The sequence below is a fragment of the Eucyclogobius newberryi genome, unplaced genomic scaffold, assembly GCF_026437365.1.
Source record: "Eucyclogobius newberryi isolate DKJ021-1_F unplaced genomic scaffold, fEucNew1.0.hap1 SCAF_70, whole genome shotgun sequence".
NCBI classification, from domain to species: Eukaryota; Metazoa; Chordata; class Actinopteri; order Gobiiformes; family Gobiidae; genus Eucyclogobius; species Eucyclogobius newberryi.
The window spans coordinates 259,544-277,620 of NW_027316390.1; the positions used below are offsets into that span (position 1 = coordinate 259,544).

General features: G+C 48.2%; 1 protein-coding gene across 1 annotated transcript in view; it reads right to left on the reverse strand.

Moving 5' to 3' along the window:
- The window catches only part of sptbn5 (spectrin, beta, non-erythrocytic 5), a 154,430-nt gene that overhangs the window by 9,447 nt on the left and 126,906 nt on the right, over positions 1-18,077 (reverse strand). Inside the window, 12 exon segments of the mRNA XM_072436122.1 lie at positions 5,433-5,501; positions 5,905-7,002; positions 7,098-7,205; positions 9,180-9,356; positions 9,505-9,694; positions 11,320-11,537; positions 12,775-12,930; positions 13,201-13,380; positions 13,622-13,826; positions 14,124-14,320; positions 15,739-15,951; positions 16,055-16,241. Coding sequence (XP_072292223.1) covers positions 5,433-5,501; positions 5,905-7,002; positions 7,098-7,205; positions 9,180-9,356; positions 9,505-9,694; positions 11,320-11,537; positions 12,775-12,930; positions 13,201-13,380; positions 13,622-13,826; positions 14,124-14,320; positions 15,739-15,951; positions 16,055-16,241 — 2,998 coding nt within the window.

Sequence of the window (18,077 nt, forward strand, 5' to 3'; positions counted from 1 at the left end):
GTTAGTGATAGAGTTAGAGTTAGAGTTAGAGTTAGAGTTAGTGTTAGAGTTAGAGTTAGTGTTAGAGTTAGAGTTAGAGTTAGTGATAGAGTTAGAGTTAGAGTTAGAGTTAGAGTTAGAGTTAGTGTTAGAGTTAGAGTTAGAGTTAGAGTTAGTGATAGAGTTAGTGATAGAGTTAGAGTTAGAGTTAGAGTTAGAGTTAGTGATAGAGTTAGAGTTAGAGTTAGAGTTAGAGTTAGAGTTAGTGTTAGAGTTAGAGTTAGAGTTAGTGATAGAGTTAGAGTTAGAGTTAGAGTTAGTGTTAGTGTTAGAGTTAGAGTTAGAGTTAGAGTTAGTGATAGAGTTAGAGTTAGTGTTAGAGTTAGAGTTTGTGTTAGAGTTAGAGTTAGAGTTAGTGATAGAGTTAGAGTTAGAGTTAGTGTTAGTGTTAGAGTTAGAGTTAGTGTTAGAGTTAGAGTTAGAGTTAGTGATAGAGTTAGAGTTAGAGTTAGAGTTAGTGTTAGAGTTAGTGTTAGAGTTAGAGTTAGTGATAGAGTTAGAGTTAGAGTTAGAGTTAGTGTTAGTGATAGAGTTAGAGTTAGAGTTAGTGATAGAGTTAGAGTTAGAGTTAGTGTTAGAGTTAGAGTTAGAGTTAGAGTTAGTGTTAGTGTTAGAGTTAGAGTTAGTGTTAGAGTTAGAGTTAGAGTTAGTGTTAGAGTTAGAGTTAGAGTTAGTGTTAGAGTTAGAGTTAGTGATAGAGTTAGAGTTAGAGTTAGTGTTAGAGTTAGAGTTAGTGTTAGTGTTAGTGATAGAGTTAGAGTTAGAGTTAGAGTTAGAGTTAGAGTTAGAGTTAGTGTTAGAGTTAGAGTTAGAGTTAGAGTTAGAGTTAGTGTTAGAGTTAGAGTTAGTGTTAGAGTTAGAGTTAGTGTTAGAGTTAGAGTTAGAGTTAGTGATAGAGTTAGAGTTAGAGTTAGAGTTAGTGTTAGAGTTAGAGTTAGTGTTAGAGTTAGAGTTAGTGATAGAGTTAGAGTTAGAGTTAGAGTTAGTGTTAGAGTTAGTGTTAGAGTTAGAGTTAGAGTTAGTGATAGAGTTAGAGTTAGTGTTAGTGATAGAGTTAGAGTTAGTGTTAGAGTTAGTGTTAGAGTTAGAGTTAGAGTTAGTGATAGAGTTAGAGTTAGAGTTAGAGTTAGAGTTAGAGTTAGTGTTAGAGTTAGAGTTAGAGTTAGAGTTAGAGTTAGAGTTAGTGATAGAGTTAGAGTTAGAGTTAGAGTTAGAGTTAGAGTTAGTGTTAGAGTTAGAGTTAGTGATAGAGTTAGAGTTAGTGTTAGAGTTAGAGTTTGTGTTAGAGTTAGAGTTAGAGTTAGTGATAGAGTTAGAGTTAGAGTTAGAGTTAGTGTTAGTGTTAGAGTTAGAGTTAGTGTTAGAGTTAGAGTTAGAGTTAGAGTTAGTGATAGAGTTAGAGTTAGAGTTAGTGTTAGAGTTAGTGTTAGAGTTAGAGTTAGTGATAGAGTTAGAGTTAGAGTTAGTGTTAGTGATAGAGTTAGAGTTAGTGTTAGAGTTAGAGTTAGTGTTAGAGTTAGAGTTAGTGATAGAGTTAGAGTTAGAGTTAGAGTTAGAGTTAGTGTTAGAGTTAGAGTTAGAGTTAGAGTTAGAGTTAGAGTTAGTGTTAGAGTTAGAGTTAGAGTTAGTGTTAGAGTTAGAGTTAGAGTTAGAGTTAGTGTTAGTGTTAGAGTTAGAGTTAGAGTTAGAGTTAGAGTTAGTGTTAGAGTTAGAGTTAGTGTTAGAGTTAGAGTTAGTGTTAGAGTTAGAGTTAGAGTTAGTGATAGAGTTAGAGTTAGAGTTAGAGTTAGTGTTAGTGTTAGAGTTAGAGTTAGAGTTAGAGTTAGAGTTAGTGATAGAGTTAGAGTTAGAGTTAGAGTTAGAGTTAGTGTTAGAGTTAGAGTTAGAGTTAGAGTTAGAGTTAGTGTTAGAGTTAGAGTTAGAGTTAGAGTTAGTGATAGAGTTAGAGTTAGAGTTAGAGTTAGAGTTAGTGTTAGAGTTAGAGTTAGTGATAGAGTTAGAGTTAGAGTTAGTTAGTGTTAGTGTTAGAGTTAGAGTTAGAGTTAGTGATAGAGTTAGAGTTAGTGTTAGAGTTAGAGTTTGTGTTAGAGTTAGAGTTAGAGTTAGTGATAGAGTTAGAGTTAGAGTTAGTGTTAGTGTTAGAGTTAGAGTTAGTGTTAGAGTTAGAGTTAGAGTTAGAGTTAGTGATAGAGTTAGAGTTAGAGTTAGTGTTAGAGTTAGTGTTAGAGTTAGAGTTAGTGTTAGAGTTAGAGTTAGTGTTAGAGTTAGAGTTAGTGATAGAGTTAGAGTTAGAGTTAGAGTTAGAGTTAGTGTTAGAGTTAGAGTTAGAGTTAGAGTTAGAGTTAGTGTTAGAGTTAGAGTTAGAGTTAGAGTTAGAGTTAGAGTTAGTGATAGAGTTAGAGTTAGAGTTAGAGTTAGAGTTAGAGTTAGTGATAGAGTTAGAGTTAGAGTTAGAGTTAGTGATAGAGTTAGAGTTAGAGTTAGTGTTAGAGTTAGAGTTAGAGTTAGTGATAGAGTTAGAGTTAGAGTTAGAGTTAGAGTTAGAGTTAGAGTTAGTGATAGAGTTAGAGTTAGAGTTAGAGTTAGAGTTAGAGTTAGTGATAGAGTTAGAGTTAGAGTTAGTGACAGAGTTAGAGTTAGAGTTAGAGTTAGAGTTAGTGATAGAGTTAGAGTTAGAGACAGAGTTAGAGTTAGAGTTAGAGTTAGTGATAGAGTTAGAGTTAGAGTTAGAGTTAGAGTTAGTGATAGAGTTAGAGTTAGAGTTAGAGATAGAGTTAGAGATAGAGTTAGAGTTAGAGTTAGAGTTAGAGTTAGAGATAGAGTTAGAGATAGAGTTAGAGTTAGAGTTAGAGTTAGTGACAGAGTTAGAGTTAGAGTTAGAGATAGAGTTAGAGATAGAGTTAGAGTTAGAGTTAGAGACAGAGTTAGAGTTAGAGTTAGAGTTAGTGATAGAGTTAGAGTTAGAGTTAGAGTTAGAGTTAGAGTTAGAGTTAGTGATAGAGTTAGAGACAGAGTTAGAGTTAGAGTTAGAGTTAGAGTTAGAGATAGAGTTAGAGTTAGAGTTAGTGACAGAGTTAGAGTTAGAGTTAGAGATAGAGTTAGAGATAGAGTTAGAGTAAGAGTTAGTGATAGAGTTAGAGATAGAGTTAGAGATAGAGTTAGAGTTAGAGACAGAGTTAGAGTTAGTGACAGAGTTAGAGTTAGAGTTAGAGTTAGAGTTAGAGTTAGTGATAGAGTTAGAGTTAGAGTTAGTGTTAGAGTTAGTGTTAGAGTTAGAGTTAGTGATAGAGTTAGAGTTAGAGTTAGAGTTAGTGTTAGTGATAGAGTTAGAGTTAGAGTTAGTGTTAGAGTTAGAGTTAGTGTTAGAGTTAGAGTTAGTGATAGAGTTAGAGTTAGAGTTAGAGTTAGAGTTAGAGTTAGAGTTAGTGTTAGAGTTAGAGTTAGAGTTAGAGTTAGAGTTAGAGTTAGTGTTAGAGTTAGAGTTAGAGTTAGAGTTAGTGATAGAGTTAGAGTTAGAGTTAGAGTTAGAGTTAGAGTTAGTGTTAGAGTTAGAGTTAGAGTTAGTGTTAGTGTTAGAGTTAGAGTTAGAGTTAGTGTTAGAGTTAGAGTTAGTGTTAGAGTTAGAGTTAGAGTTAGTGATAGAGTTAGAGTTAGAGTTAGAGTTAGAGTTAGAGTTAGTGATAGAGTTAGAGTTAGAGTTAGAGTTAGTGATAGAGTTAGAGTTAGAGTTAGAGATAGAGTTAGAGATAGAGTTAGAGTTAGAGTTAGAGTTAGAGATAGAGTTAGAGATAGAGTTAGAGTTAGAGTTAGAGTTAGAGTTAGTGACAGAGTTAGAGTTAGAGTTAGAGATAGAGTTAGAGATAGAGTTAGAGTTAGAGTTAGAGTTAGAGTTAGAGACAGAGTTAGAGTTAGAGTTAGTGATAGAGTTAGAGTTAGAGTTAGAGTTAGAGTTAGTGATAGAGTTAGAGACAGAGTTAGAGTTAGAGTTAGAGTTAGAGATAGAGTTAGAGTTAGAGTTAGTGACAGAGTTAGAGTTAGAGTTAGAGATAGAGTTAGAGATAGAGTTAGAGTTAGAGTTAGTGACAGAGTTAGAGTTAGAGTTAGAGTTAGAGTTAGTGATAGAGTTAGAGTTAGAGTTAGAGTTAGAGTTAGTGACAGAGTTAGAGTTAGAGTTAGAGATAGAGTTAGAGATAGAGTTAGAGTTAGAGTTAGAGTTAGAGTTAGAGACAGAGTTAGAGTTAGAGTTAGTGATAGAGTTAGAGTTAGAGTTAGAGTTAGAGTTAGTGATAGAGTTAGAGACAGAGTTAGAGTTAGAGTTAGAGTTAGTGACAGAGTTAGAGTTAGAGTTAGAGATAGAGTTAGAGATAGAGTTAGAGTTAGAGTTAGTGACAGAGTTAGAGTTAGAGTTAGAGTTAGAGTTAGTGATAGAGTTAGAGATAGAGTTAGAGATAGAGTTAGAGTTAGAGACAGAGTTAGAGTTAGTGACAGAGTTAGAGTTAGAGTTAGAGATAGAGTTAGAGTTAGAGATAGAGTTAGAGATAGAGTTAGAGATAGTGACAGAGTTAGAGTTAGTGACAGAGTTAGAGTTAGAGTTAGAGATAGAGTTAGAGTTAGAGTTAGTGATAGAGTTAGAGTTAGAGTTAGAGTTAGTGACAGAGTTAGAGTTAGAGTTAGATATAGAGTTAGAGATAGAGTTAGAGTTAGAGATAGAGTTAGAGTTAGAGTTAGAGTTAGTGATAGAGTTAGAGTTAGAGTTAGAGTTAGTGACAGAGTTAGAGTTAGAGTTAGAGTTAGTGATAGAGTTAGAGTTAGAGTTAGAGTTAGTGATAGAGTTAGAGTTAGAGTTAGTGACAGAGTTAGAGATAGAGTTAGAGATAGAGTTAGAGATAGAGTTAGAGTTAGAGTTAGAGTTAGAGTTAGTGATAGAGTTAGAGATAGAGTTAGAGATAGTGATAGAGTTAGAGTTAGAGTTAGAGTTAGAGTTAGTGATAGAGTTAGAGTTAGAGTTAGTGACAGAGTTAGAGATAGAGTTAGAGATAGAGTTAGAGTTAGAGTTAGAGTTAGAGTTAGTGATAGAGTTAGAGATAGAGTTAGAGATAGAGTTAGAGATAGAGTTAGAGATAGAGTTAGAGTTAGAGTTAGAGTTAGAGTTAGTGATAGAGTTAGAGATAGAGTTAGAGATAGAGTTAGAGATAGAGTTAGAGTTAGAGTTAGAGTTAGAGTTAGAGTTAGTGATAGAGTTAGAGATAGAGTTAGAGATAGAGTTAGAGTTAGAGTTAGAGTTAGAGACAGAGTTAGAGTTAGGCACTAACTGGCAGGTTGTTTTGGCACAAAGCTAGGCCCTGTGACTGAAGGAGACCCTCAGACCCTGAACGTGCTCCACAAGGTCTCACCTTACTTCCTCCGTGCCTGACTTTGATCTCCAGAGTTCCCTTCATCCGGACGTTCTGCCCAAAGCTCTGCTACAGAGACAAAAGTACTTCAGAGACAAAAGTACTTCAGAGACAAAAGTACTTCAGAGACAAAAGTACTTTAAAGACAAAAGTACAAGAGGAATAAATCCATTTAGTCCAACGTCTCTCTCTGAGTCCAAACCTCATCATCAGCATCACTCCTCCTCCTGCTCAGCTGTAAAGTCTTAACTGTGCGGTTCCTCTGCGTCTCAGACAAACAAACAAACAAACAAACAAACAGACAGACAAACAAACAGACAAACACAAAGACCATTGTTAAAACTCCAGAGGGAAAGAAACAGAGAAAGGTTTGACTCGTTTAAGTCCTTAAAAGTCTGACATTTTAACTCTGCTTTAACTTGGCTTCAGTGACGGCCGTTGTGTTTGCGTTGTCCCTTCTCTTAACGCTCACCTCTGTTTCTTCTGGCGGTGGACGTTCTATTCTCCTCATCACTTCCGGTAAAGTGGGCGGGGCTTCAGAATCCTTCTCTGTGATTGGCTGAGACTCCACGTTCTGCTCCGTGAGGCCGCGAGGAGCTGCAGATCTGAGGCGAGGTGCAGGAGCAGGTCTCGCTTCAGTTTCGGCCATTGCGACTTCTTCAGATCTGGAGCTCGTAACTCGACCGACGCGTGGTTTTGTCGTCGGCGTTTCATCTTCTTCGTCTTTGCTGTTCCTCACATTTCCATCGCCGGATCTCCGTCTGAATCTGGAACGAGATTCTGGACGTTTTGGTGATGACGTCAGAGCGTCTTCTTCTGGTTTTGACCTTGAGCTTTGCGATGTTTCCTCCTCCTCAGACGAAGCCGTGTTCCTGACATTTCTCTCCGATCTTGACCTGAAGCTCGGGCGAGATTCCTGCGAGGACGAAACGGTCTGAGATTCGAGATGTTTCATTGGCGACGTCTCCGTTTCCTCCTGAGGTTTTGATGTCAACGCTTGAGATGTTCCCTCCAAAACGGTGGGCAATGGCAGATGTTTGGGCGGAGTGTTCTCGTTGGGTTTGGCGGTTGCCTCACTGGATCTGGGTCTAAATCTTGGGTGAGATTCTGGATGTTTTGGCGATGGCGTCTCGGTTTCCTGCTGGGGTTTTGATGGAAGCTTTTGAGATGTTTCTTCCATAATCGTGGAAGATTCTGGATGTTTTGGCGCAGTGTTCTTGAGCGGTTTCGCTGCGCTCTCGTTCTCGTCGCTGTGGTCGGACGGAGGAGCCTTCTGGAGGTCGCTGTAAGACGGCCGAGCTCTTCGTCCGCTTCGAGAATCCGGCGAGGGTTGTGGGCCGTTCTGGAGATCCTTTTGGGACAAGCGATTGGAGGATTTTGCCATTGGGGCGTGGTCCGCGTCTTCTTCTCGGCCGCGGCGCTCGGACAGAGCCGGGGTCCGCATGGCTCTGAAGGAGGATCCAGGTCTGAGTTTGGGGTCTGAAGGTTTCCGCTTCAGGGACGAGACTCTGACCGGGGCCCTTCTGTCCAGGACGTCCTCGCTCTCCAGACGCTGCAGTCGCTTCTCTCGCTGCGAAAAGAAAGAACGATCGTTTGCTTCTCCACAAAACGCACGTCTTATCGCTCCACGCTCGTGACGTGATGCGACGATGGAAGAGTTCGAACCTGAGTCCTTTTCTCCTGCAGAACGCTGAAGCGATCGTTCTGAGTCTGGATCATGGCCTCCAGATCCTCCTGCCGCTTCAGAAGCTCCAGAACGTCAGACACAGAGTCCTGCAGAGCAAAACCACTGATGACACGCCAAGCACACGCCAAGCACACGTCAAGCACACGCCAAGCACATGCCAAGAACACTCCAAGCACACGCCAAGAACACGCCAAGCACACCCCAAGCACACCCCAAGAACACGCCAAGCACACCCCAAGCACACGTCAAGCACACGCCAAGCACATGCCAAGAACACTCCAAGCACACGTCAAGCACACGCCAAGCACATGCCAAGAACACTCCAAGCACACGCCAAGAACACGCCAAGCACACCCCAAGCACACCCCAAGAACACGCCAAGCACACCCCAAGCACACGTCAAGCACACGCCAAGAACACGCCAAGCACACGCCAAGAACACGCCAAGCACACGTCAAGCACACGCCAAGAACATACCAAGCACACGCCAAGAACACGCCAAGCACACCCCAAGCACACCCCAAGAACACGCCAAGAACACGCCAAGAACACCCCAAGCATACGTCAAGCACACGCCAAGAACACGCCAAGCACACGCCAAGAACACGCCAAGCACAACCCAAGCACACCCCAAGAACACGCCAAGAACACGCCAAGAACACCCCAGGCACACGTCAAGCACACGCCAAGAACATGCCAAGCACACGCCAAGAACATGCCAAGCACACCCCAAGCACACCCCAAGAACACGCCAAGAACACGCCAAGCACACCCCAAGCATACGTCAAGCACACGCCAAGAACACGCCAAGCACACGCCAAGAACACGCCAAGCACACCCAAGAACACGCCAAGCACACCCCAAGCACACGTCAAGCACACGCCAAGAACACTCCAAGCACACACCAAGAACACGCCAAGCACACCCCAAGCACACGTCAAGCACACGCCAAGAACACGCCAAGCACACCCCAAGCACACCCCAAGAACATGCCAAGAATACGCCAAGCACACGCCAAGCACACCTCAAGCACAACCCAAGCAACGCCAAGAACACGCTAAGAACACGCAAAGAACCCCCAAAGAACATGCCAAGAACACGCCACGAAGACGCCAAGCATACGCCAAGAACATGCCAAGCACACGCCAAGAACACGCCAAGCACACGCCAAGCTCACGCCAAGAACATGCCAAAAATATGCCAAGAATACGCAAAGCAGACGCCAAGAACACGCCAAGCACACGCCAAGCACACGCCTCAAACAGAATCCAAGCTTTAAGGGGCTGTGTCCTGGTCTTACCTCGTAGTCCTGGTCTTACCCCGTAGTCCTGGTCTTACCCCGTAGTCCTCGTCTTACCCCTTCGTCCTGGTCTTGCCCTGTAGTCCTGGTCTTACCCCGTTGTCCTGGTCTTACCCCGTAGTCCTCGTCTTACCCCGTCGTCCTGATCTTACCCCGTCGTCCTGGTCTTACCCCGTCGTCCTGATCTTACCCCGTAGTCCTCGTCTTACCCCTTCGTCCTGGTCTTGCCCTGTAGTCCTCGTCTTACCCCTTCGTCCTGGTCTTGCCCTGTAGTCCTGGTCTTACCTCGTAGTCCTGCTCTTACCTCGTAGTCCTCGTCTTACCCCATCGTCCTGATCTTACCCCGTCGTCCTGGTCTTACCCCGTCGTCCTGATCTTACCCCGTAGTCCTCGTCTTACCCCTTCGTCCTGGTCTTGCCCTGTAGTCCTCGTCTTACCCCTTCGTCCTGGTCTTGCCCTGTAGTCCTGGTCTTACCTCGTAGTCCTGCTCTTACCTCGTAGTCCTGGTCTTACCCCGTCGTCCTGGTCTTACCCCGTTGTCCTGGTCTTACCCCGTAGTCCTGGTCTTGCCCTGTAGTCCTGCTCTTACCCCGTAGTCCTGGTCTTACCCCGTCGTCCTGGTCTTACCCCGTAGTCCTGGTCTTGCCCTGTAGTCCTGCTCTTACCCCGTAGTCCTGGTCTTACCCCGTAGTCCTCGTCTTACCCCGTCGTCCTGATCTTACCCCGTCGTCCTGGTCTTACCCTGTCGTCCTGGTCTTACCCCGTAGTCCTGTGAGGTCAGCGTTCTCTCGTGGCTGCAGATCCAGCGCTCGGCCTGGTCCAGCTCTTGCCTCAGAACAAACATCTCACGCTCTTCTTCATAAAACACTCTGAGCTCGTCCCAAAGAGCGAGAAGCTGCTCCTGAAGCAGCTGCAGCTCCTCCACACGAGACGCCACCTGAAACATGAGGGAAACACACCGCAGACTTTTAGAAGTAGTAGTAGTAGTAGTAGTAGTAGTAGTAGTAGTAGTAGAAGTAGAAGTAGTAGTAGTAGTAGTAGTAGTAGTAGTAGTAGTAGTAGAAGTAGTAGTAGTAGTACTTTACCTCGGTGCACATGAAGTCTTCTTCCCGCAGCAGCCTTGTTCCTTCCTCTCTCACAGCGTCGCTCTTTCTCGTCTGACGCTCGATCTGGACTCTGCTCTCCGAGTGTTTCCTGATGATCTGATCCAGGTCTGATCCTGAGACAACCTGAGACTCAGACCTGAGCAGAGCCAGAGTCTGCTTCATCCATGACCTGCAACATGTGAACATGTGTGAGCTTCAGCCATGACCTGCAACATGTGAACATGTGTGAGCTTCATCCATGACCTGCAACATGTGAACATGTGTGAGCTTCATCCATGACCTGCAACATGTGAACATGTGTGAGCTTCAGCCATGACCTGCAACATGTGAACATGTGTGAGCTTCAGCCATGACCTGCAACATGTGAACATGTGTGAGCTTCAGCCATGACCTGCAACATGTGAACATGTGTGAGCTTCATCCATGACCTGCAACATGTGAACATGTGTGAGCTTCAGCCATGACCTGCAACATGTGAACATGTGTGAGCTTCAACCATGACCTGCAACATGTGAACATGTGTGAGCTTCAACCATGACCTGAAACACGTGAACATATGTGAGCTTCATCCATGACCTGCAACACGTGAACATGTGTGAGCTTCAACCATGACCTGAAACACGTGAACATATGTGAGCTTCAGCCATGACCTGAAACACGTGAACATGTGTGAGCTTCAGCCATGACCTGCAACACGTGAACATATGTGAGCTTCATCCATGACCTGCAACACGTGAACATATGTGAGCTTCAGCCATGACCTGAAACACGTGAACATGTGTGAGCTTCAACCATGACCTGAAACACGTGAACATATGTGAGCTTCATCCATGACCTGCAACACGTGAACATGTGTGAGCTTCAACCATGACCTGAAACACGTGAACATGTGTGAGCTTCAACCATGACCTGAAACACGTGAACATGTGTGAGCTTCAGCCATGACCTGAAACACGTGAACATGTGTGAGCTTCAGCCATGACCTGAAACACGTGAACATGTGTGAGCTTCAACCATGACCTGAAACACGTGAACATGTGTGAGCTTCAGCCATGACCTGCAACATGTGAACATGTGTGAGCTTCATCCATGACCTGCAACATGTGAACATGTGTGAGCTTCAGCCATGACCTGCAACACGTGAACATGTGTGAGCTTCATCCATGACCTGCAACATGTGAACATGTGTGAGCTTCATCCATGACCTGCAACATGTGAACATGTGTGAGCTTCATCCATGACCTGCAACATGTGAACATGTGTGAGCTTCATCCATGACCTGCAACACGTGAACATGTGTGAGCTTCAACCATGACCTGCAACATGTGAACATGTGTGAGCTTCAACCATGACCTGAAACACGTGAACATATGTGAGCTTCATCCATGACCTGCAACACGTGAACATGTGTGAGCTTCAACCATGACCTGAAACACGTGAACATATGTGAGCTTCAGCCATGACCTGAAACACGTGAACATGTGTGAGCTTCAGCCATGACCTGCAACACGTGAACATATGTGAGCTTCATCCATGACCTGCAACACGTGAACATATGTGAGCTTCAGCCATGACCTGAAACACGTGAACATGTGTGAGCTTCAACCATGACCTGAAACACGTGAACATATGTGAGCTTCATCCATGACCTGCAACACGTGAACATGTGTGAGCTTCAACCATGACCTGAAACACGTGAACATGTGTGAGCTTCAACCATGACCTGAAACACGTGAACATGTGTGAGCTTCAGCCATGACCTGAAACACGTGAACACGTCTGAGCTGCACATACATGATCTGGTTGCTCTGGTCCATGAAGCTCCACACGCTCAGAGCTCGCTTCAGTCTGGTTCTTCTGTTTGAGGCTTTGAGCTGCAGGTTTGTCCAGCTCGAGTCCAGATCGTCCAGTCTCAGGTCCACGTGGCGCTGGACCGACGGCTGTCGACGAATCAGGGCGTGGCCTTCTGTCCTACAGCGGCTCAGCTCTTCAGAGATCAGAGACACGTCTCTCTGAAGCACAAGAGTCACGTTTACAGAAACACATCTGACCAGCGGAACAAACCAGTTCTGCTGGTCAGACCTCTGCTGGTCAGACCTCTACGGATCAGACCTCTGTGGGTCAGACCTCTGTGGGTCAGACCTCTGTGGGTCAGACCTCTGCTGGTCAGACCTCTACGGATCAGACCTCTGTGGGTCAGACCTCTGTGGGTCAGACCTCTGTGGGTCAGACCTCTACGGATCAGACCTCTGTGGGTCAGACCTCTGTGGGTCAGACCTCTGTGGGTCAGACCTCTGTGGGTCAGACCTCTGTGGGTCAGACCTCTACGGATCAGACCTCTGTGGGTCAGACCGCCGCGGGTCAGACCTCTGTGGGTCAGACCTCTGTGGGTCAGACCTCTGTGGGTCAGACCGCCGTGGGTCAGACCTCTGTGGGTCAGACCTCTGTGGGTCAGACCGCCGTGGGTCAGACCTTTGTGGGTCAGACCTCTACGGATCAGACCTCTGTGGGTCAGACCTCTGTGGGTCAGACCTCTGTGGGTCAGACCTCTGTGGGTCAGACCTCTGTGGGTCAGACCTATGCGGGTCAGACCTCTGTGGGTCAGACTTCTACGGATCAGACCTCTGTGGGTCAGACCGCCGCGGGTCAGACCTCTGTGGGTCAGACCGCCGCGGGTCAGACCTCTGTGGGTCAGACCTCTGTGGGTCAGACCTCTGTGGGTCAGACCTCTACGGATCAGACCTCTGTGGGTCAGACCTCCGTGGGTCAGACCTCTGTGGGTCAGACCTCTGTGGGTCAGACCGCCGTGGGTCAGACCTTTGTGGGTCAGACCTCTACGGATCAGACCTCTGTGGGTCAGACCTCTGTGGGTCAGACCTCTGTGGGTCAGACCTCTGTGGGTCAGACCTCTACGGATCAGACCTCTGTGGGTCAGACCTCTGTGGGTCAGACCTCTGTGGGTCAGACCTCTGTGGGTCAGACCGCCGTGGGTCAGACCTCTGTGGGTCAGACCTCTGTGGGTCAGACCTCTACGGATCAGACCTCTGTGGGTCAGACCTCTGTGGGTCAGACCTCTGTGGGTCAGACCTCTGTGGGTCAGACCTCTATGGGTCAGACCTCTGTGGGTCAGACCTCTATGGGTCAGACCTCTGTGGGTCAGACCTCTACGGATCAGACCTCTGTGGGTCAGACCTCTGTGGGTCAGACCTCTGTGGGTCAGACCTCTGCAGGTCATGTTCGGTGCTGTACCTCCAGAGCCTCGTGTTGTCTTAGCAGAGTCTGGACAGAGGTCAGGTCCTGGTCAGGATCCTCTGAGTCCAGGACCAGGTCCTTCTCGGCCGTCCAGGACTTCAGCTCGTCTGCGTCGTGATTGAACTGGTGAAGCTCCCGAGCCAAACGCAACTTCTGAAACAGAAAAGACAATGATGGTCACAGTCCGACCTGTTCTGTCCCAGTGTCCTCTGTCCCAGTGTCCTCTGTCCCAGTGTCCTCTGGCCCAGTGTCTGGCTCAGTGTCCTCTGGCCCAGCGTCTGGCTCAGTGTCCTCTGGCCCAGTGTCCTCTGGCCCAGTGTCCTCTGGCCCAGTGTCCTTTGGCCCAGTGTCCTCTGGCCCAGTGTCCTCTGTCCCAGTTTCCTCTGTCCCAGTGTCCTCTGTCCCAGTGTCCTTTGTTCTGACCTGTTCTCTTGTGGTCAGGGCGCTGCTCAGCTCGTCCCACAGGCGGCTCAGAGTCTGGTCCCGGTCTCGAGCCTGGACGTCCCTCTGAAGACCCCGGACCATCGCTTGGACCACAGAGAGACGACTGCGTCCCAGACCTGAGACCTCCACCACCAGAGACTCCAACTTCTTCTGCAGAACCTGGAGCACAAACAGCAACGATTCTGTCTCAAACCTGCAACAGTTTGAAATGTGAGGTCGCGGCAGGACAATCCCAGGACAGTTAGCACCCCCTTAGCGCCCCCTTAGCGCTCCCTTAGCGCTCCCTTAGCGCCCCCTTGGCGCCCCCTTAGCGCCCCCTTGGCGCGCCCTTAGCGCCCCCTTGGCGCCCCCTTAGCGCCCCCTTGTGCACGTTAGCTGCTCAGGTTTCACTGGTTCTGACCTCAACTCCCTCCAGGTCCTGCCCGCAGTCCTCACACTCTGCCAGGCTCTTCTTGACCGTCAGCCATGTTTGTAGTTCCTTGGCCTCTCGGTGGAAGGCGTGAAGGCGGAGCTGGTCCGACAGAGCGTTTCGGCGAGTGGACGAGAGCCGCAGCACGGACTCCAACAGGTCCACGATCACGGGCAGAGATTCAGACACCGACGAGCTGCCGGAGGAAAAAGACGGTCACTGCTGAGACTCGCCGTTGCTATAGCACGTTAGCCACATGTAGCTAACGTGTCCGCGGTGGGACTTTACCAACTTCCCTCTCCATTTTGAGGAAAACAACTGATAAAATGTGTTTCTTTGCCTCTTTGTTGTCCTTGTGTGTCTCAAGTGAAGTTTCTGTGATTAAATGTAAAGTTCAGTCGTTTGTGGCTGCTGCGACTGTGCTAGCTTAGCTTTAGCTGGTTTGCTAATGGCAGCGTTTTTCATGCTTCAGTGACGCTCTGGAGCAGCTTACCTGTTCGGATGGCCCAGGTTCTCCAGTTCCGCTCCCGCTTGCTGCAGCTTGGACACAGTTTTGCGTTGGTTCTCCAGCTCAGAGTCCACGGAGTCCAGACCTTTGAGGAGAACCTGGGTCGTCTCCTCGTCCCTGCCACAGTCTGAAGTGTCCAGGACCGAGCGCTGCTCCTCCAGACGCTCCTCCACCTCCGACACCTGAAGAACACCGTCTGTTTGTACCTGGTTCACGAAGCATCTGTTTGTACCTGGTTCATGAAGCATCTGTACCTGGTTCATGAAGCATCTGTTTGTACCTGGTTCATGAAGCATCTGCACCTGGTTCATGAAGCCTCTGTACCTTGTTCATGAAGCATCTGTTCCTGGTTCATGAAGCATCTGTACCTGGTTCATGAAGCCTCTGTACCTTGTTCATGAAGCATCTGTACCTGGTTCATGAAGCCTCTGTACCTTGTTCATGAAGCATCTGTTCCTGGTTCATGAAGCATCTGTACCTGGTTCATGAAGCCTCTGTACCTGGTTCATGAAGCATCTGTACCTGGTTCATGAAGCATCTGTACCTGGTTCATGAAGCATCTGTACCTGGTTCATGAAGCATCTGTACCTGGTTCATGAAGCATCTGTTCCTGGTTCATGAAGCATCTGTACCTGGTTCATGAAGCCTCTGTTCCTGGTTCATGAAGCATCTGTACCTGGTTCATGAAGCATCTGTACCTGGTTCATGAAGCATCTGTACCTGGTTCATGAAGCATCTGCACCTGGTTCATGAAGCATCTGTACCTGGTTCATGAAGCCTCTGTACCTTGTTCATGAAGCATCTGTTCCTGGTTCATGAAGCATCTGTACCTGGTTCATGAAGCCTCTGTACCTGGTTCATGAAGCATCTGTACCTGGTTCATGAAGCATCTGTACCTGGTTCATGAAGCATCTGTACCTGGTTCATGAAGCATCTGTACCTGGTTCATGAAGCATCTGTTCCTGGTTCATGAAGCATCTGTACCTGGTTCATGAAGCCTCTGTTCCTGGTTCATGAAGCATCTGTACCTGGTTCATGAAGCATCTGTACCTGGTTCATGAAGCATCTGTTCCTGGTTCATGAAGCATCTGTACCTGGTTCATGAAGCCTCTGTTCCTGGTTCATGAAGCATCTGTACCTGGTTCATGAAGCATCTGTACCTGGTTCATGAAGCATCTGTACCTGGTTCATGAAGCATCTGTACCTGGTTCATGAAGCCTCTGTACCTGGTTCATGAAGCATCTGTACCTGGTTCATGAAGCATCTGTACCTGGTTCATGAAGCATCTGTACCTGGTTCATGAAGCATCTGTACCTGGTTCATGAAGCCTCTGTACCTGGTTCATGAAGCATCTGTACCTGGTTCATGAAGCATCTGTACCTGGTTCATGAAGCCTCTGTACCTGGTTCATGAAGCATCTGTACCTGGTTCATGAAGCATCTGTACCTGGTTCATGAAGCATCTGTACCTGGTTCATGAAGCATCTGTACCTGGTTCATGAAGCCTCTGTACCTGGTTCATGAAGCATCTGTACCTGGTTCATGAAGCATCTGTACCTGGTTCATGAAGCCTCTGTACCTGGTTCATGAAGCATCTGTACCTGGTTCATGAAGCCTTGGATGCGCAGAGCTTCCTGCAGAAGCTTCTCTTTCCTCTGAGCCTCGGTCTTCAGTTGCTCGTGGAGACGCTTCAGTTCGTCCAGTCGCTCTCGGACGTCGTGAGAGGCGAAGTGTCTCGCTCGGACCATGTTATGCCCCGCCTCCTGAACGGACTTGACCGAAGCCGAGCGACTGGACAGCTCCTGCAGCAGAGACTGTGACGGACAGAACGTTTCAGGGTTAGACAGTTTCCAGCGGTGTGAGCGGCGGGGGTGGCGGGGGCGGCGGCGGGAGCGGCGGTGGGAGCGGGCCCCGGACCTGGTGCTTGTGCAGGAGCTGCTGGGTGGAGCTCTGCGTGGCCCCCAGCTCCGGGCTCCTGACACTGGGAAGAGCCTCTGTGATCCAGGCCGTCTCCAGCTCCAGGTCTCTCTGGAAGTGGAAGAGAGCGTGCCACGCCTCCAGAGTCTCTCTGCGGCGCTGCATGGGCGCGCTCAGGCCGTTGTATCTGCCGAACAGTCATGATCACATTAGTGACATATTATTGAGGAAATGATTTGGAGATTCGAGAATAATCAGGAAATACTCGTGGAACTCTTTCATTCTGATGATTTTACGAGAAACATTGCCCTAGTGGTGAATCAACCAGGCTAAACCATCCGTCCTCTTCTGCCGCTTTACCCGGGGCCGGGTCGCGGGGGCAGTAGTCTGAGCAGGGACTCCCAGACTTCCCCTCCCCAGACACTTCCTCCAGCTCCTCCGGGGGGATCCCGAGGCGTTCCCAGGCCAGAGAGAGACATAGTCCCACCAGCATGTCCTGGGTCGTCCCCGGAGCCTCTTCCCGGTGGGACATGCCCGGAACACCCGAGCCACCTCAGCTGGAGGAGCAACAGCTCTACTCCGAGCTCCCCCCGTGTGGCCGAGCTCCTCCCCCTATCTCTAAGGGAGCGCCCAGCGACCTGGCGGAGGGAACTAATTTCGACCACTTGTATCCACGATCTTGTCCTTTGGGTCATTAAAGCTCATGACCATAGGTGAGGTCAGAACGTGAGTGACCCATAAATCTAGAGCTTTGTCTTTGGACTCGGCTCCTTCTTCACCACAACAGGACAACTGTCAATCACACAATCCATCAAGACCCGAGATACTTGACCTCCTCCTCTTGGGGCGAGGACACCTCCCACCTGGAGAGGACATGGACACCTCCCACCTGGAGAGGACATGGACACCTCCCACCTGGAGAGGACATGGACACCTCCCACCTGGAGAGGACATGGACACCTCCCACCTGGAGAGGACATGGACACCTCCCACCTGGAGAGGACATGGACACCTCCCACCTGGAGAGGACATGGACACCTCCCACCAGAGACTTTAGGTCCTCAGGATCTCATCCCGGAGCCACTGAGGAGCCACTGAGGAGCCACTGAGGAGCCACTGAGGAGCCACTGAGGAGCCACTGAGGAGCCACCGAGGAGTTTGTCTCCTGAACAACCTCAGTGACTTCAGCTCGGGTGATGGACGAGTCCCTCTGAGTCCTCAGTCTCTACTTCCTCTTCAGAAGACGTGACTGAGGGATTAAAAGGTTGTCAAAGTCCTTCCACCGTCCGACCACATCCCCAGTCGAGGTCAGAGGTCAGCAGGTCTCCACCGCCGGGAGGTGGAGACCTGCTGACTTTGGGCCGATAGTCCTCCTCCATGGCTCCTCCTCCATGGCTCCTCCTCCATGGCTCCTCCCCCATGGCCTCCCCAAACTCCTCCCCAAACTCCTCCCCAAACTCCTCCCAGCCCCGGGTTTTTGCCTCTGCGACAGCACGAACTGCGCCCGCTTGACCTGTCGATGACCTCAGGAGACCTACAGGTCAGAGTGGCCAAGTCTGACCCTTACTTCCAGTGTCCACCACCGGGTTCGGGTGTTGCCGCGGCGACAGGCACCGGACCATGTGACCACAGCTCTGAGCAGCCGCATCAACAATGGAGGTGGAGAACATGGTCCACTCGGACTCAATGTCCCCAGCGTCCCCCGGGACATGGGAGGAGTCTCCTGGAGGTGTGAGGTGAAGACCCTCCTGACAGAGGCTCCACAAGACGATCCCCACAGACTCCCACAATGCACTTGGGTCAAGTCTGTCCGGCTTCCTCCTCCACCAGAGGATCCAACTCACCACCAGGTGGTGCTCTACAGCTCTGCCCCTCTCTTCACCCGAGTGTCCAAGACACACGGCCGGAGGTCAGAGGTCAGAGGTCAGAGGTCAGAGGACACGACAACAAAGTGGATCATTGACCTCCTGTGTCCTGGAGCCACGTGTTTGAACAAGGGCCATGTTCAAGCACGGCCCTTGTG